The sequence below is a fragment of the Amia ocellicauda genome, chromosome 4, assembly GCF_036373705.1.
Source record: "Amia ocellicauda isolate fAmiCal2 chromosome 4, fAmiCal2.hap1, whole genome shotgun sequence".
Taxonomy (NCBI): Eukaryota; Metazoa; Chordata; class Actinopteri; order Amiiformes; family Amiidae; genus Amia; species Amia ocellicauda.
Genome location: NC_089853.1, coordinates 32,712,242 through 32,728,514, shown reverse-complemented (window position 1 = coordinate 32,728,514; position 16,273 = coordinate 32,712,242). Strand labels below are relative to the sequence as shown.

Genomic DNA, 16,273 nt, shown 5'->3' with positions numbered 1-16,273 from the left:
GAGCGATTTGCTCTGCAGAATCCAATAACTTACTTAAATGAAGAACGTATGGAGATGTAGAGATCTGGTTAAAGTTATTTGTTAATTTTAAATGTGTAGATGTAGAGTTTAACAAATGACAAACAGCAGGAATGCTTCTTGCGTCTACAGGCTTGGAAACTGTTATTCACTCCTGTCTTCTCTGGCAGGTATACAAAACAAATCCACAGCATGAACAATATTATCCAGTCTATAGTTGGGGATAGTATTATATTATTATTATTTGTATTCTTTTCCAACAGGATGGACCAGGATTGATGTTCTTTTGCTGTTTATGGATGGTACTCTGTTGCAACCCTTTAAAGAAACCTTTCTTCTACCCTGTACACCCCCCTATCACAAATAAATTCTTCACTTTCACCCCCAACTTCATTGAGTCCCTATCAGCATTTCTAATGAGTCTACAATTAGCATGCCCATCTGCTCCATTTGTGACTAAAGTGAAAGCGGGCCTTTAATTATTTTTTTTCGTCTATTCATTAAATGTTGATGAGGTGCTCCAGTTCGGCTCGTCCGCTTTGTTATAATTGAGTGCATTTCCAACCCCCTCCCTCCACACGGTCACACAACCCCAGTCCTTCAGCTAACTTTAGTTATGGATATGATGAAAGAAATGGCAGTATTTTCCATTCTACATGTCTGCTAAAGACAGGCAGAGCCACGGTATTGATGGACATTTGAAAATGTGAATCACTGCTCCCAGGTTGAAGTTGGTAATTCATTTTCTCTTTATTTATGCTGTTTATTCTTTGAAAATTGGTGAATAACAGTGTGTCATTTTGAGAGATATCAGCCTTTGTTAAGGAAATTACCTTTCCTCTTTCAATTTTTCTCTGCTAGTCCTGATTCTCTCTCCTTCAAGCATGCTTTCTTTAGAAGAAAAAGCACAAATTGATCCTCCATTCTTTAGTTCTCTCATATACACAGTATAGAACTGGAAAGTCAGAAATAATTTATTAAAGGCAGATAACTCAGTTTTAGTGAGGAACATCCGCTACAGCTAGCTGGAGATTATGTACATTATGGTGCTAGGATGTACAAATTAAATATCATCAAACAAACTACATAAGATCTAGAAATCAGCCCAATTATGTTAGCATCAGTTCCAAGAGCTAAAAATAAGTAATTCTAAGAGAGAATGTTGTAGACTTTATAACTTCTTTGTTTAAAGCACATTGAAAATGTAGAATTAAAAAGTAGACCTTTAAATGTATTGTTTAGGTCATATGAATTAATAACACTACTGGCATCTTGGAAACCACTTCATTTTCAGCATGATGAAATGCCTCCCACAAATCCCCATAGCCAATGGCTTTTATGGCAGTTTATCAGTATTAATGGTGTATATTACAATAACAATAGGGGAACAATCTGACTTCAGAACAGCAGCATTTAGCCTTCACATGTATCTGTATATGAACAATTTTGGGAATTCTCTGAAGCATTTCATTGCACCGTGTTCTCCACATACATTTAATTTAGATCATATTGACAGGAATAGGAATACACCCTTTTACTCACATGTAGCGCAGGTAGGGGTTATTGCCAAATGCTTGTTTTTGAATAACCCGTAGGCTGCAGTTCATGACGGTTCTGAAAAAGATCAAAATAGATACACTGACATCATGTTTTGTGTTTTCTCCTTTTGATAATCTTATAATGCAAACACCAGAAGTTGAAAACCATGCCTGATTAGTGCATAGCTCTGTTATATTAAAATGACCGCCACATAATATAGTTTATATTAGTCTTCTGTTTGCCTTTATGTGTGTAAAGACAATATAAACGCACAATACAGTTGCTATTCCTGCTTTAACTGGATTTGACAACTTAGTTGTACAGGTCAGATAATAGATTTGTGATGAGCAATCAGGAGTGTTGAGGGTCTAAAATGAGTTTAAAGCTTCTAATATCCTCTCTAAACCTCTCTAAACCTGCCTGAAAATCCTAAAAATATAATGTAAGGTATTGTTTTTATCAAAAACTGATTATTTTATACAACTTTGTTTGCTCAAGGGTGATAATTTTGCCATTTTGGAGGTGACATTATATATATATATATATATATAGGGGTTGTCAGCGTTAGCATGCCATAAATTTAAAACTAATAACCCATTCATATTTTAAAAATGTAGTTAATCGCGTTCCTCTATTTTGAGCATTCTGTGCACCTATAGTTGAACCACAGATGCAATCATGATGGAGAAGAAAGGTGGATTAATTAATATATTTTCTTTTTTAAAGCACTTGCAGATGGTTTTCAATGAACAAAAACAAGAGATTGTTCTCACTCTCAGATCATGTTGTAGAGAAGAAAGCAGCATTATCTTCTGAAAATTTTAACAGACTAGTTTGTCTAAGCACCTGGCTCAGTGAGAAGAAATAGGTGACCTACAGTACTATGTTTTTAGTTCCTATATTGAGCATATGCCTTTAAAAGTCTGTAGGATGCAGTACAGATTTCCGTTGAACTTCAGATGATATAACTACCTTTTTCAGTACTGGATTGCTGGAACTTTTAATAAAATAATATTTGATTGAAGGTCTTCCTTGGGATTATTTTAAATCCATTCTGCTAGAATTACACTTATGTATAAGGTAAATGTTTTATGTAATTTTAACGTCATTAAATATGTGATTAATTGATTGACAGATCTTTCTCATATGGTTCTGAGTTGAAAATTCCTTCAGCTGTACGAGTTTTAATTGTGATATCCTGACTTGTAGAATTCAAATATTATGGAGATGTGTAGGGGACAGTTCAAGATACTAGCCTTTCATGGCCCCATCTCTTGAAACAAATTCAGGAAATGGGAGTGAAATAAAAATATCTGAGTCTGAATTGTCAGGGAGGAAAGCACTAATGGGAAAACTGCAAATGTACAACACCGCCACACTTGTCTCTCTGATAAGGGATTATGTAGATGAGAGAAGATGGGCCATGTGCCCAAAAACAAGAGCAGCAATCACAAATCAAGTGCTTTTTCTGAAACAGGAAAGACTCAAGGATCTTCACAGGCAAGATGAGAAGTGGGGGAGTACAGGGGGAAATTTGTGATTGCGTAAAAAAAGGGGGTGCATTGGCAGGACGTGATTCATATGCAAGCTCTTTTCAAGGCTGGCCAGAGGGAGCGGCTGCTTGTGCCCAAAGATTAATTCAACTCTGAGAAATGTCAACAAAACCAAGATCTTTGACCAGACTAACAACTTCATCCTTACATCTGAGCACACCTGGGGAATTATTTATGACATAATATTACTGTAGTGATAATATGTGATGTGTTGCTGTAGTATGACTTAGGCAAACATCTGGTATTGTTGCTAAATACCACGCCCCCTATGAAATAGTAGCAGACTTCTGTAACCTGATCTTGGTACGGCAAACCATTTTAACATTTAATCATCAAATTAGTGATATCAACAATTTAATTTGTGATATAGAAAATTTAATTGTTATAAAAAATGCAATTGTCAATATCAATAATTAATTTTATGATATCAACAATTCTATTTTTTATATTGGCAATTCTATTTTGATATCAACAATATTTTTTTTATATCAACACTTGTATTTTTCATGGCAACAATTCTATTTCTGATATAAACAACGTGACAATTATTTATATCAACAATTGAACTGTTGATCTCACTAATAAGATAATTACATGCTAAAACAAGGCACACCACTGACCAGTGCAAAAGTAATAGATATAACAGTTATGAATGTGATGCAATGTAGTGTTGAATGCTGTCATTACAGTAAATACTCACAGCCTCTGCAGTCCTGAGTACAGCTCCATCTCTACAGGTTTGAGCGTCTGTAGTCCTGTCCAATTCTCAATATGTCTGCAAAAAAATAAAATGAAATAAGAACATAAAAACATAAGAAAGTTTATAAACGAGAGGAGGCCATGTCAAAAAGTCAAAACACAAACAAAAACAGGTGATTTTCCACATTTATACCTTTGTATAGTGTTGTCTTCTAATAAGCATTATCATTCCTCTCAACTAGTAACACCTCTAATGTAATAAAATATATGGATATACTGAATATTGGAAAAAGAGTTTGAGGCTCATTTACTAAGCAGAAAAAAAGACAAGCTTAGAAAGAAGTGTGAGTCAAAAATGTTGTCAAGGATAATATATTGTTTTGATGTGAAAGACTTTCCACAATTTAAAACCCAAATGAAGGTGAGGATACCTTCTATCCTATTGCTACACAAAGACTTCTATTATTCTGTAAGTCTGATGTCCCAAGATTCTCAGAGCATTCTCTGTTCACTTCAGATAGATTTAATTACTAAAGTAGAATGATGGTTATGGTTATGCTAATCAGGCTTACATAAAGAGAAACTGGTTCTAGTGTTTATCATAGGTCTCCAGGATTGAGTGGTCTTTAGAAATAAACAAGTTGCATAAACATTCATCCCATTCATCCCCTGTAAGAATACAGAAACTTAAAAACATATGAGCCATGAAGTACACAGACAAAACAATGTGCTTCAATGCAAATCACTAAATGCAAAAATGTAACAGAAACTGCGGATGACACAAAGAAGCATGGCAAGATGTATGATGTATGGTTGGATCTGAGAATAAAAAAAAAAATGTATGACATTACTGAAAGAGTGAAATTGTTAAAATTACAATAGGCTGGACACAATGCAAGAAAACCAGCTCAAAGATGGACCGAGGATAATGAAAAAAGGCCTAGAAAACGACACAAAAGATGCAAAGATAAAATAAAGAACTTTGCAGACATGACATGGAAAAGAGAAGCTATAGATCAAAGCAAGTGGAAGCATCTTTGGAAGAGCATCATCCAGCAGTGGATCTACAGACTGATTGTATGTATATATATAAAATGTGATATAAACCAACTGAAAAAATATAGATATTTTGATATATACAAAGACATAGTATAGTCTTTTCAGGCTTCCAAGTTATGTTTTCCATCCTCCAAAGAGCCAAGTCTTGATGACTTTCCCATTTCTTGTGTTTCAACTTGATTTACGACACTCTTTAAATTATCTATTACAATGCAATTACGTGCTACTTAATCGGAGAACGTTTAATGAAAGAGAAAGGCTAAAGAAGTCCCCCTACTATTCTCATGGCAATTACAATAAAGAAGTCTCTTCAAGAATCAGGAAGTTGGGGAGGAAGCATTATTAAAATTCAGGAAAGTGTATTCCAGCAGGAATTACCACATTGAAGCTGTTGGCTACAGCACCTATGTTCAAGGATAATTCAGTGATAGATATCCTTATTATTTATTTAGTTTTGCCATTTAACTGCCAGTGGCTTCTAATGCTTTTGAGATCCATCAAAATACACTGCATAGGCCATGGGGATATATGTAGAATGTAATCCTAATCACACCCACTCACACACTAACACACACACACACACACTCATACACAGAAATATACATTTGAAATGCAACATTTTTGTTAAAAATGCAAACTGCTTTGTTTGTAAAGTATAATTTGGTTGAATGGAAGAGGAGGATAATCTCCATTCATGCTTTAGCATGCTCCTAACGCAACCAACACACACTATCATAACATAGCAAGTTTCTCTCCCCAATGTCAGTAGCTGGGCTTCCATAGCAACACATTCCCTGTAGCTTAAACTCAAGAACAACATTATCATTTCTTAGCAGAAACCCTTATCCAGTGCAATTTACGATTGTTACAATTTTACATATATACACCTGTTCTTTTTTTTTTTTTTACTGGAGCAATCTAGGTAATGTGTCAGTGTTCGTTTCGATTATGTTTTTTAAATATTTCTTCATGACTTCAACTGCTGTTGCTTTGTTTGTTGTGAAAACTATATGATATCTTAAAAAATGTTTCCTTCTTAACACATATTTAGTGGGAGTAGTGCCTACTATCGAGTAAATATTAATCCTCACTCGTTACACTACAACAACGTTATGTATATTCAGCCTATATCCTATATAAGGGGGGTGTTTCCATGCATGATACATTTGGCATTAAAGGTTTACACGTAACAGAAAGGTGGGCTGTGTTCATTTCAGTTTTAAAATGAGAAAATGCACTCACCCGTGAGAAACAGCTTATTCCAGACCGGTAAATCCCACAGAAGGGCAAATGTAATGCCGGCCACTATCCGTTTATATTAGGTTAGCAGACATATTCTTGTTAAAATATATCAGCATTACAGCAGTTCACGAGTTGAGCATTCACTGTCACTCACATCCAGATACCGTCTCCTTTCTTACACTGTATCTGTTCCCCAGAAGCCCGTGCAGTAACGCACTCACCGCAGACTGAATGTGTATCTAGTTCATGCATTGTGCAATCACAGGTCGGACATATCAGGTTTTCAATAAGTCATGAATCTCTCTCTATATGGACTGAACGTAACTTTTAAGAGACGAACACTGCATCGAGTGACACTGCTGTCAAAGCATAAACATACAGTATAATTGCAATTATTAATATTTACACGAATGGGTGATATTTATGGAATATGTACAGGCACATATGGTTGCGTAACTTGCAAGCCAGTACACATCCAGTGTATGACGTTTGTGCTCTGCACATTGGGTGGATGAAATAAATAATCCGTTAAACGCAAACTTGCACAATGTAGTGGATACATTTAGGAATGGAAACAAATATAATAATTACAAATATAATAATAACTATTTGAACAGATAATCTTGTAGGGGGTGGTCAACGTTTTGCCTTCATCCCAGGCACATTATACGAAGTGGAAGTGATAACTATACATGTTACATTGACACACACACAGTACACGAAGCAGGCTCGGTGCGGTCAGATCGTGCGTGCACACAGACACACACACACAAAGCCGGACATATTACAAGAACATAAGAAGAACATACAAAAGTTTACAAACGAGAGGAGGCCATTCGACCCATCGTGCTTGTTTTTGAGTCCATTAGTAACTAAGTGATTCAAGGATCCTATCGAGTCTATTTTCAAATGTTCACAAATTGTGAGCTTCAATCACATCGCTGGGGAGTTTGTTCCAGATTGTGACGACTCTCTGTGTGAAGAAGTGTCTCCTGTTTTCCGTTTTGAATGCCTTGAAGCCCAATTTCCATTTGTCCCCGGGTGCGTGTGTCCCTGCTGATCTGGAAAAGCTCCTCTGATTTGATGTGGTCGATGCCTTTAATGATTTTGAAGACTTGAATCAAGTCCCCACATAGTCTCCTCTGTTCCAGGGTGAAAAGGTTCAGTTCCCTCAGTCTCTCAGTAGGACGTTCCCTTCAGACCTGGAATAAGTCTGGTTGCTCTCCTCTGAACTGCCTCTAGAGCAGCGATATCTTTCATGAAGTGTGGAGCCCAGAACTGTACACAGTATCCAGATGAGGTCTAACTAGCGCATTGTACAGTCTTAACATTACTGCCCTTGTGTGTAGAAAGTGAGGAGTCCATGTAGACTGCTAGAACTTTCTCATGCGTTACTTCATCTAGTTCTATTCCTCCCATAGTGTAGTTATAGTGGACATTTTTGTTACCTGCATGTATTACCTTGCACTTGTCCACATTGAATTTCATCTGCCAGGTGTCGGCCCACAACTGAATATTATCTAAGTCCCTTTGAATAGCCTGTGCTGCCAAGATTGTATCTCCTGAGCCACCTATTTTAGTATCATCTGCAAATTTGACAAGTTTGCTAACTATCCCAGAGTCCAGATCACTAATATAGATTTGAAAAAGCAAAGTCCCTAGTACTGATCCCTGTGGAACTCCACTAACAACCTCACTCCAGTTAGAAGCAACTCCTCTAATCAACACCCTCTGTTTCCTATACATAAACCAGTTCATAATCCATCTACTTACATTACCCTGAATGCCTACACCTTCCAAGGATCAGTCTTTGGTGTGGAACCTTGTCAAAAGCTTTTTGAAAATCTAAGTATATCATATCATATGCTTTCACATGATCTACAGCTGCAGTTGCATGTTCAAAAAATTCTAATAAATTCTAATAAATTAGTAAGACACGATCTGCCTCGTCTAAACCCATGTTGACTATCTCCAAGACTATGGTTTTCATTAAGATGCTCTTCAATTTTCTGTCTAATCGTTTTTCCCAACGTAATGCAGGTGAGACTGATTGGTCTGTAATTTCCTAACTCAGTTTTGTCCCCTTTCTTGTGGATTGGTATGACATTTGCGTCTTCCAGTCAGTCGGCAAATCCCCTGTTTTAGTTAGCGGCCTATAAATAATTTCCCTCATTTCTTTAAGTACTGTTGGAAATATACCATCTGGCCCAGGTGATTTGTTTGTTTTTAATTCTGCTAGTCCCTTTAGTACCTCCTCCTCATTTATCCTGATCTCTCTTAGGGTTTGACTGGACTGGTTGTTAACCTGTGGCATGTTATCTGTTTTTTCTTTTGTAAAAACCTCTGAGAAATACTCGTTTAGAACATTTGCCACATATTGTTAGTTTCCCAAGATACTTCCATTTTTGTCCTTTATTTGTTTCACTTCCTCCTTTATTGATCTCTTGCTGTTGTACTATTGAAAAAAAAAACTCATTAGTTTCAGCTCCAAGAGCTGTGTTTCTTTGTATTGCCTTCTTTGCTTTCCTGATCCCTTTCTTAACATCTCTTTGCAGTTCAACATATTCTTTTTTATTTTGTTTTGTCTCTATCCTTTTTGTATGCGCTATTCAACATTTTCTTTCTCTTGATATTTTTTTGCATACTTTGCATACTTAAACCATATTGGCCAATGTTTTTTGGTCCTCAATTTGCTAAGTTTTGGTACAAATTTCTCCTGAGCCTCAAGTAGTATATTCTTAAAATATAACCATTCATTTTCGACTGAATCTGTAGCCAGTGTGCTCCAGTCTATCTCTTCAAAGTGCTGCCTCATACTTTCATGGTTTGCTTTTCTAAAATTGTAGATAATTGTATTAGACTTGAGGCCGGATAATCAAAATTTAACCCACCCGCTAATAGCAAACTAAAAACCTGTACATCATAGCGGTTACATTTATGATTAGAAGAAAGTGACATCTTACTACAAATGAAGCCACAACTGTGTACAGTTCTGTAGTATTGTATTAGCGTGTGGTTCAAAGTTTTGATTTAATCCCAGCCTTGTTCCTTGTTTTCTGAAAGTATGCCTCAAAGCTAACCATATTATGATTAGTTTGCCATTGCTTCTTTAACTAGTGTCTCTCTGACTCTATCTTGGTCATTCGAAAAAAAAAAAAAATCAATGCATGCATTCTCTCTGGTTGCTTCCTTGACAGATTGAGTTAGAAAGCAGTCATTTACGATCTCAGCCATTTATATTTCTGCTTCTGTAGTCCCAAATGGGCTTTCCCAGTCTATGTTTGGGGAATTGAAATCCCCCATTGTAACAGCCACATCCTGGCTACATGCAGTCCTGATTAAATTGAACAATGCAACATCTTTCTGAATATCTGAATTGGGTGGTCTGTAAAACACTTCTACCACTAATCCTCCAGATCTTTTATTCAAAAGTTTAACCCACAAAGTCTGCCAATAATAATAATAATAATAATAATAATAATAATAATAATAATAATAATAATAATAATAATAACTACACAGGTTTCATCAATGGCGGCTTTGGTTTTTATTGTGTTATTATTTCTTCTACTCATATTTGTAATCACTACAAAGTATAGGCTTGTAGTTTTGTGTCAGCGGGGAGATTAATGCTATGGATTTACAGCATGGAGCGCCAGATCGATGATGCTTTACCCATCGCTGCTTCTCGCAGGACCGTCTTGCTCTTCCACCTTCCAGTTTCTCTTCAATTTCAGACACTTTGATGCCTCTCGCACTGCCCGCCCATCTCAGAAGCCACGCCAGCAAAGTATGTCTCCTCCCCGCTCGCAGGTCCTCATATTTTAGTTTTAATTCAGCGAGGAGCTGAGCTGCATGATTCCCTCCTGCGACTCTTCCGCAACTTTTCGTGCTCGCACTTTGTGAACATTTTTGATTTAACCCTGCCCCAGATCCCTAACTGCTACTCTATACTGCTATACATCCCTCTGCTTCCCCAGTCTCCACCTTTGCAGCAGCTCTTTGGCTAAATCACCCATGTGGGGAGGGTTTGATTGCCTCATCCCCCATGGCCAGGCCGCCGTTCCCTTAGCGAAGCGGGTTAATATCAAAATAAGTCTTTCCCTATAATCACTAATTTTTTCTACTTACTAGAAGGAGGGTCGTCTGAATTACTGCATTTGTGTAAATATAGACATCATTTTCAATTTTTCTTTCATTCAAAAATACAAAGGTTATTGAATTCTAACAAGCTATTGTAGGGCTCTGAGTAGATAGTAGGGTTTTTTGGGCGCGGCCTATTTTGTTATGACGTATGCCCTAAGCTTATTAATATTCCTACGTCATAATTGGGGGGCGTGATTTTAGGTAGATTTATTTCCTTAATTATTCCTACGTCATATCCGTCAGAAAGTGTACACCCATAAAACCCTGAACAACAAGGCCGCCCATAACCGGTTGTTCTTGTTGTTCTTGTTGGTCAACTGTAGAGTGTGAATGGGTCGGCTCTTCCTGTAGTGGTTGGGGGTCTTTTTTAAATATGCATGTAATGGTCCCAGGTCTTAACAAGGCCTGTTTTGAATTAACAATACCATTTTGAATAGTGCGTTTATCATATTCACACTGTCTCTGTCTCTGTCTGTCTCTCTCTCTCTCTCTGTCTCTCTCTCGCCCAAGCATTTTATAAGATCAACAAGTTCTGTTGTCTGTAATGGTCCCAGGTCTTAACAATGCCATTTTGAATAGTGCGTTTATCATATTCACACTGTCTCTGTCTCTGTCTGTCTCTGTCTCTGTCTGTCTCTCTCTCTCTCTCTGTCTCTCTCGCCCAAGCATTTTATAAGATCAACAAGCTCTGTTGTCTGTAATGGTCACAGGTCTTAACAATAACATTTTGAATAGTGCGTTTATCATATTCACACTGCCTCTGTCTCTGTCTGTCTCTCTCTCTCTCTGTCTCTCTCGCCCAAGCATTTTATAAGTTCAACAAGTTCTGTTGTCTGTAATGGTCCCAGGTCCTAACAATGCCTGTTTTGCATAGGGTACTTATGTTAACCCCAAGGTATATGGCTCTGTCTCTCCCCTCAAATTTAATTAAAAATAAAATTAAAAAAAGAGGGTGGGTGGGTGTGTGGGGGTGTTGGTGTGTATAGGTTAATTGTTTTTGTAAAAAAAAAAAAAAAAAAAAAAAAAAAAAAAAAAAAAAAAAAGCTGTGGTTATATTTTATCTCACACATATTGTGTTCATTCGTTTTACTTAAATACATTCTAGGGTCTTAAAGCTCATAAGAGTTAGACTTAAGATAAGGATATGTTTTTAAGGTATTTTAGCAGTCTCAATCCCTAAAGGTAAGGAATCATTTAAAAAATAAAAACAACTGATCACTCAATGCTAAATAGATCACAACACTCAAGGCTAAATCACTAACACCCGGGGGGCGGGGGTGGGCTCAGACAAACGTCGGTATGGCGTGTGTTATCAAAACATTCAGAATACTTTTAAACTATATAATTTATAAGCTTTGTAAAATAAACCCAAATATCTCTTTTGCGGGGATAAACGCTGTTCTGAGTAGTTTGTGACTTGTTTAATACCAAACAAAGCATCGCTATTAAAAAAAAAAAAAAAAAAAAAAAAAAAAGCTGTGGTTATATTTTATCTCACACATAATGTGTTCATTCGTTTTACTTAAATACATTCTAGGTTCTTAAAGCTCATAAGAGTTAGACTTAAGATAAGGATATGTTTTTAAGGTATTTTAGCAGTCTCAATCCCTGATGATAAGGAATCATTTAAAAAATAAAAACAACTGATCACTCAATGCTAAATAGATCACAACACTCAAGGCTAAATCACTCACACCATGGGGGGGGGGGGTTGGGGGTGGGCTCAGACAAACGTCGGTATGGCGTGTGTTATCAAAACATTCAGAATACTTTTAAACTATATAATTTATAAGCTTTGTAAAATAAACCCAAATATCTCTTTTGCTGGGGATAAACGCTGTTCTGAGTAGTTTGTGACTTGTTTAATACCAAACAAAGCATTGCTATTAAAAAAAAAAAAAAAAAAAAAAAAAAAACGCTGTAAAAGCGCTACTTATTTTAGATCTTTATAGTTATTTTCTTGGCTCAGGTTGTTTTTTAGCGCGTATAAAGGTCTGAAATATTCTTAGTGTTTATTGACTATAGGTCTTGATGCTTAAAAATGTTTTTTGAGAGACCAAAAGGTTCTAATAAAAGTTTAGAGTAGAGAGGAGAGAGATCGTCGCCATCTTGGTGTCTATTTGAAATTTGATGCAGGGTCATTTTATTGGTTGTTTTTGATATGTTAATTGGTAACAGGATGGCACAAAGGACAGCCCAGAACAATGCCTTACAAGCAGATCCGGCAGCTGGCCGTCAGTATAAGTATGAAGGTCTGGTCTTCAGCTCGACAGACTCGTACTGACCTTTCGATTTAAGCCTAAAGATCAACAATGTCCGGAAACAACATCAACGACTTCGATTTAAACGAGTTTTTAGGTAAGTCTTTAAATTATTTTCATTGACTCAGAGCGTGTTGTGGTCATGTATTGTAAATAAGGTTATACCATCTGTTTTAAGTTCTGTAAAATTATTTTTCAGCCAGTCAACAGGAGTTAATTCCCAACGCTGAGGAGATCATCTGGAACAACGACGGTAAGATTTTTGTGTTTGCGCTCAAGGGTTCTTATGTATGGTTGTGTGTGTGTGGTTTTGAAGCGGCTCATTAGAGTTATGAAAACGTTTTAATATATATTAAAGCCAGTCTCTTTAATTACACAGAAACTATCGAAAGGCCTGTGATTAATGTCTCCGAGGAGCAAACAAGAGAAGTGGTTGTCCCTAGACAGGCGGTCTGCCGTCCGGGTAAGAACTAAACCCCTGTTTGTTTGTATAACGTTTCTGTAAGATGTTTGAGGCCCGTTTTGTTAATTTTAAAAAATTATCCTTTCTAACAGTATTAAGAAACGTGGTTCGAGACAACGAAAGGCCTTCCACATCGAGGTCTTGTTTCGTTTTACATTCGAGAACCGTAACCTTTCAAGAATCTGAAAGGCCGTCAGCCCCGGTATCTGATAGCGGTGAGTATATATCTGCCGTTTGTAAGAGGTTAAAGCTTTTTATAAAGCGGGAGTGGTTAAAGGTTAAACATGTCTCTTACCTCCACAGAAGTGCAAAAAGCTAAACCAGCTGAAAAACATAAGAAACGATTATTCTTTGGAGGTAAGTAAGATCTTTCAAACTTTAATGTTTTTAAAAGGGGGTTTGTTTGCCCGTTGAGGGCTGATATTTAAGCGACGGGTGCCCATTTCCTGTAGGGCGGGGGGTTCTGGGAAAGATCTTTAGAAGTCCGGACAGGTCTAGGCTTGTTTCTGGGGCATGTGTTTAGAAATGACCGATTGTCCTACCGTCTGGTTAGGAAGTAAAGCTGGCCGAAAGGTTTTAGTAAGTTGTTTGGCTTATCTTCCGCAATTATACTTCTGTTTTAAAGTGGCTGTAGGAAAAGGCTTGAAGGTGTTCATTGTATTTAATATTTAAACAGATCGTGAAAACGTTTGTGAAACAGGAAGTCCCGGGATCAGGAAGCGTTTACACTTGGAAGGTTCGTTTAAAAATGAAATGTGGTGTGGGTGTGTGTGTATAAAAAGTTTTATTAACAATATTACAGTTTTTAAAGAAACATTTAAGAAACCGTTTATTTACAGAGGCTTCTCTGTTTTACATTTATTATCAAGTCCTAATAAATATATTGTCTGTAAATAATAAGGCGTTGTAGTGAATGTCTAAGACTATTTTCAAAGGTCTAAAAAAAGCTAAAGGTTTTGAAGGTCCTGGATATGTTGTTTTAAGTTTGATTTCTGTCGCCGTTTAAAGATGTAAATGTAATGTATATTTTTATTCTACCCAAGACTCTTGGGATAGTCATTCTGTGGATGAGCTATTGAGGACAATCACCCCGTCTAAGTGGGATCAAACATCTTCCCCGGAGAGATCACCGAGAGGATCCCCCACGGTGGTCTTGGAGACCCCCCAACATCTACTCAGGCCACAGCCTTCTGGGGGTAATTCAACAACCCAGATTCAGCCCGACGCATTGTCGGTCGGAACAAATACAGGCAACCAACAACCTCAGGGGTCGCCGTCAGTCAGGGTTGACACACCACCCAACGTCGGACTGGTTTCAACATCGCCCCCCCATCCCCGTTTCTTGGCTACAGAAACGCTGAACAGTACACCGCGATTGGCCAGGGTGTCACCGCAAAGGCCTTCTTGGTCTCCGTCCGTGAGTATACGCTCGCACCCTGCCTCCTTCGACCGAGATTTACCGGAGCGACCATCCTTTGAAGCTGTGCCAGGACACCATTCCCCGGAGCTACTTCCTGAAGGTCGGCATGAGTTGCTACGTACTTTGTTACTAAATCAAAGACTTGTGTTAGTGGGACAAAACCTTGTGATAGAGAGCCAAAACACCCTTATTAATACCCTTACTAACGAATTGTACCGTATTTAATGTTTTAATAGATACAGAACGCCTTACTATTGTGATTTGTTGGAAAAATAAGAAATAAATAAAAAAATGTCCGGACTTGGTAAAAGAACTCACAAACTAAAGGATTATGATCAAGTTAGGGCCCCAAAAAGACCTTCCCGAGAGAACATCCCCGGCCCTGTTGTGAACTCCTCTGATGTCCCAATGAACCAGGAACTATTACAAATGATAAATGATTTAAATAACCCCCAATCACCCCCGATAGAATGTGAATTAACAGACTTACCGGTGAACCCCGACCTGTTACAGATGGTCAATGATCTAAATAACCACCTCCCAACGGTAGAGCTTATAGAGGTTCAACCCCTAGTTCACCCCGATTTGTTTGAAATGGTGGAGGCTTTGGAGACGCTACCCCGACCAAATTCTGCCCCTGTTATAAATGATTTGAGACAATTAGAACACAGTACGGCGGCAGAAGCAGCCGTCACTATAGAGGAGGGTCTTGACATTAACCGGTTGGATATCTTTGAAGGACTTTTACGGGCTTTAAATGAGCCTCCTCAAAAAGGGGGTTTTGTAGATGTCAGCAGTGGGGGTGTTCGGAATGTGGAGGGTTCTGAGACTGATAAGGTTGTGGAGGACATGCTCTGTGAGAATGTAGGGGTTGAAGGCTTTGTTCAAAATGATGATGTGGCCAAGAGTAACAGTGATCCCGTGATTATAGATAGACCGGCCTATAACAATTTTGAAATGATTCAGCGTTTTAATTTTGCAGAACTTTTAAATTGTGACAATTATGCAGAAATATTTGTCAACATACACGAGGCCTTGCAAAACATGCTTGAACAGGTTGCTGAAAGGGTCAGACCTCGAGATGTTGTACAGTTAGAACTCAGAGGGGATGATTTGTTTAGCAACCTATCTGTAATGATGAGTGGAGATAATTTAGATGTTGATGAATTTCTGGCTAAAATCGAAGCGTTATTGCAAAGTAACGCATCCATCTTAGCGGATGAAAGTCTGTCTCTGGTAATGAATGTGGTTCGTAACCCTGAGGGTGGGGCACTTAGAAGACTGTCGAAATGCTTGAAGAACGACATAATTAGGAACAAGCTCAGGCAATTAGTGGTGAGTTCCAATGGGGACAATAAGCTCTGTTTTGCTTACAGTTTAATAAAACTACTTACCCCCGACATGCCTGAACCCCAAGCTATGCAAGAGGCTTTAATGCTTCATCAGAGGGCCGGCTTAAACTCTCAACAGATGGTTGCCTTTTCAGACATTACCAGGTTTGAGGAGTTGTTGTCTTTAAAAATTGTTGTGTGGTACCGTTGTGAGGTAAAGGAAGTATTTGTGAAATTTCAGACACATCCTGAAACCCATACACAGACACTGTTTCTCTTCCTAAGTGATAGTCATTACTTTGGAATAAAGAGTTTGACGGCTTTTTTGGGTTGTTCGTATGTTTGTCATTGGTGTTATAAGGCCTTCAATGATAAGCTTAAGCACCGCTGTGACGGTTACTGTAACGTCTGTTTCAATCCGCAATGTCGTAAGGGTTTGGCCCCTACCATCCGATGTAAAGATTGCTTAAGGATTTGTCTCTCCGCGTTCTGTTTTTCCGAACATAAGGTACAGAGGGCCGCTGCTGAGGGGGTTAAAAAAC

At 37.8% G+C, this 16,273-nt stretch overlaps 2 protein-coding genes across 2 annotated transcripts in view; one reads left to right on the top strand and one right to left on the bottom strand.

Annotated features, from left to right (window-relative positions):
• Window positions 1-16,273, bottom strand: part of LOC136748303 (NT-3 growth factor receptor-like) — a 383,972-nt gene that overhangs the window by 301,799 nt on the left and 65,900 nt on the right. Inside the window, exons 2-3 of the mRNA XM_066701924.1 lie at window positions 3,811-3,885; window positions 1,561-1,632 (exon numbers count right to left, since the gene is read on the bottom strand). Of these exons, the coding sequence (XP_066558021.1) occupies window positions 1,561-1,632; window positions 3,811-3,885 (147 nt within the window). The remainder of the gene's footprint in view (window positions 1-1,560; window positions 1,633-3,810; window positions 3,886-16,273) is intronic.
• On the top strand, window positions 11,973-14,625 carry LOC136748302 (uncharacterized). The gene is made up of 4 exons (XM_066701923.1): window positions 11,973-13,195; window positions 13,284-13,337; window positions 13,657-13,716; window positions 14,024-14,625. Exons 1-4 carry the CDS (start codon window positions 13,024-13,026, stop codon window positions 14,623-14,625), a joined length of 888 nt encoding a protein of 295 aa, XP_066558020.1. The 5' UTR covers window positions 11,973-13,023.

What these genes read in the sequence shown, in the direction of transcription:
- LOC136748302 (XM_066701923.1), top strand. Translation starts at nt 13,024, where the DNA reads ATGTTTGAGGCCCGTTTTGTTAATTTTAAAAAATTATCCTTTCTAACA. An exon ending in AGCCCCGGTATCTGATAGCG is followed by an intron (nt 13,196 to 13,283) that starts GTGAGTATATAT and finishes TTACCTCCACAG; the next exon opens with AAGTGCAAAAAGCTAAACCA. An exon ending in GAAGCGTTTACACTTGGAAG is followed by an intron (nt 13,717 to 14,023) that starts GTTCGTTTAAAA and finishes ATTCTACCCAAG; the next exon opens with ACTCTTGGGATAGTCATTCT.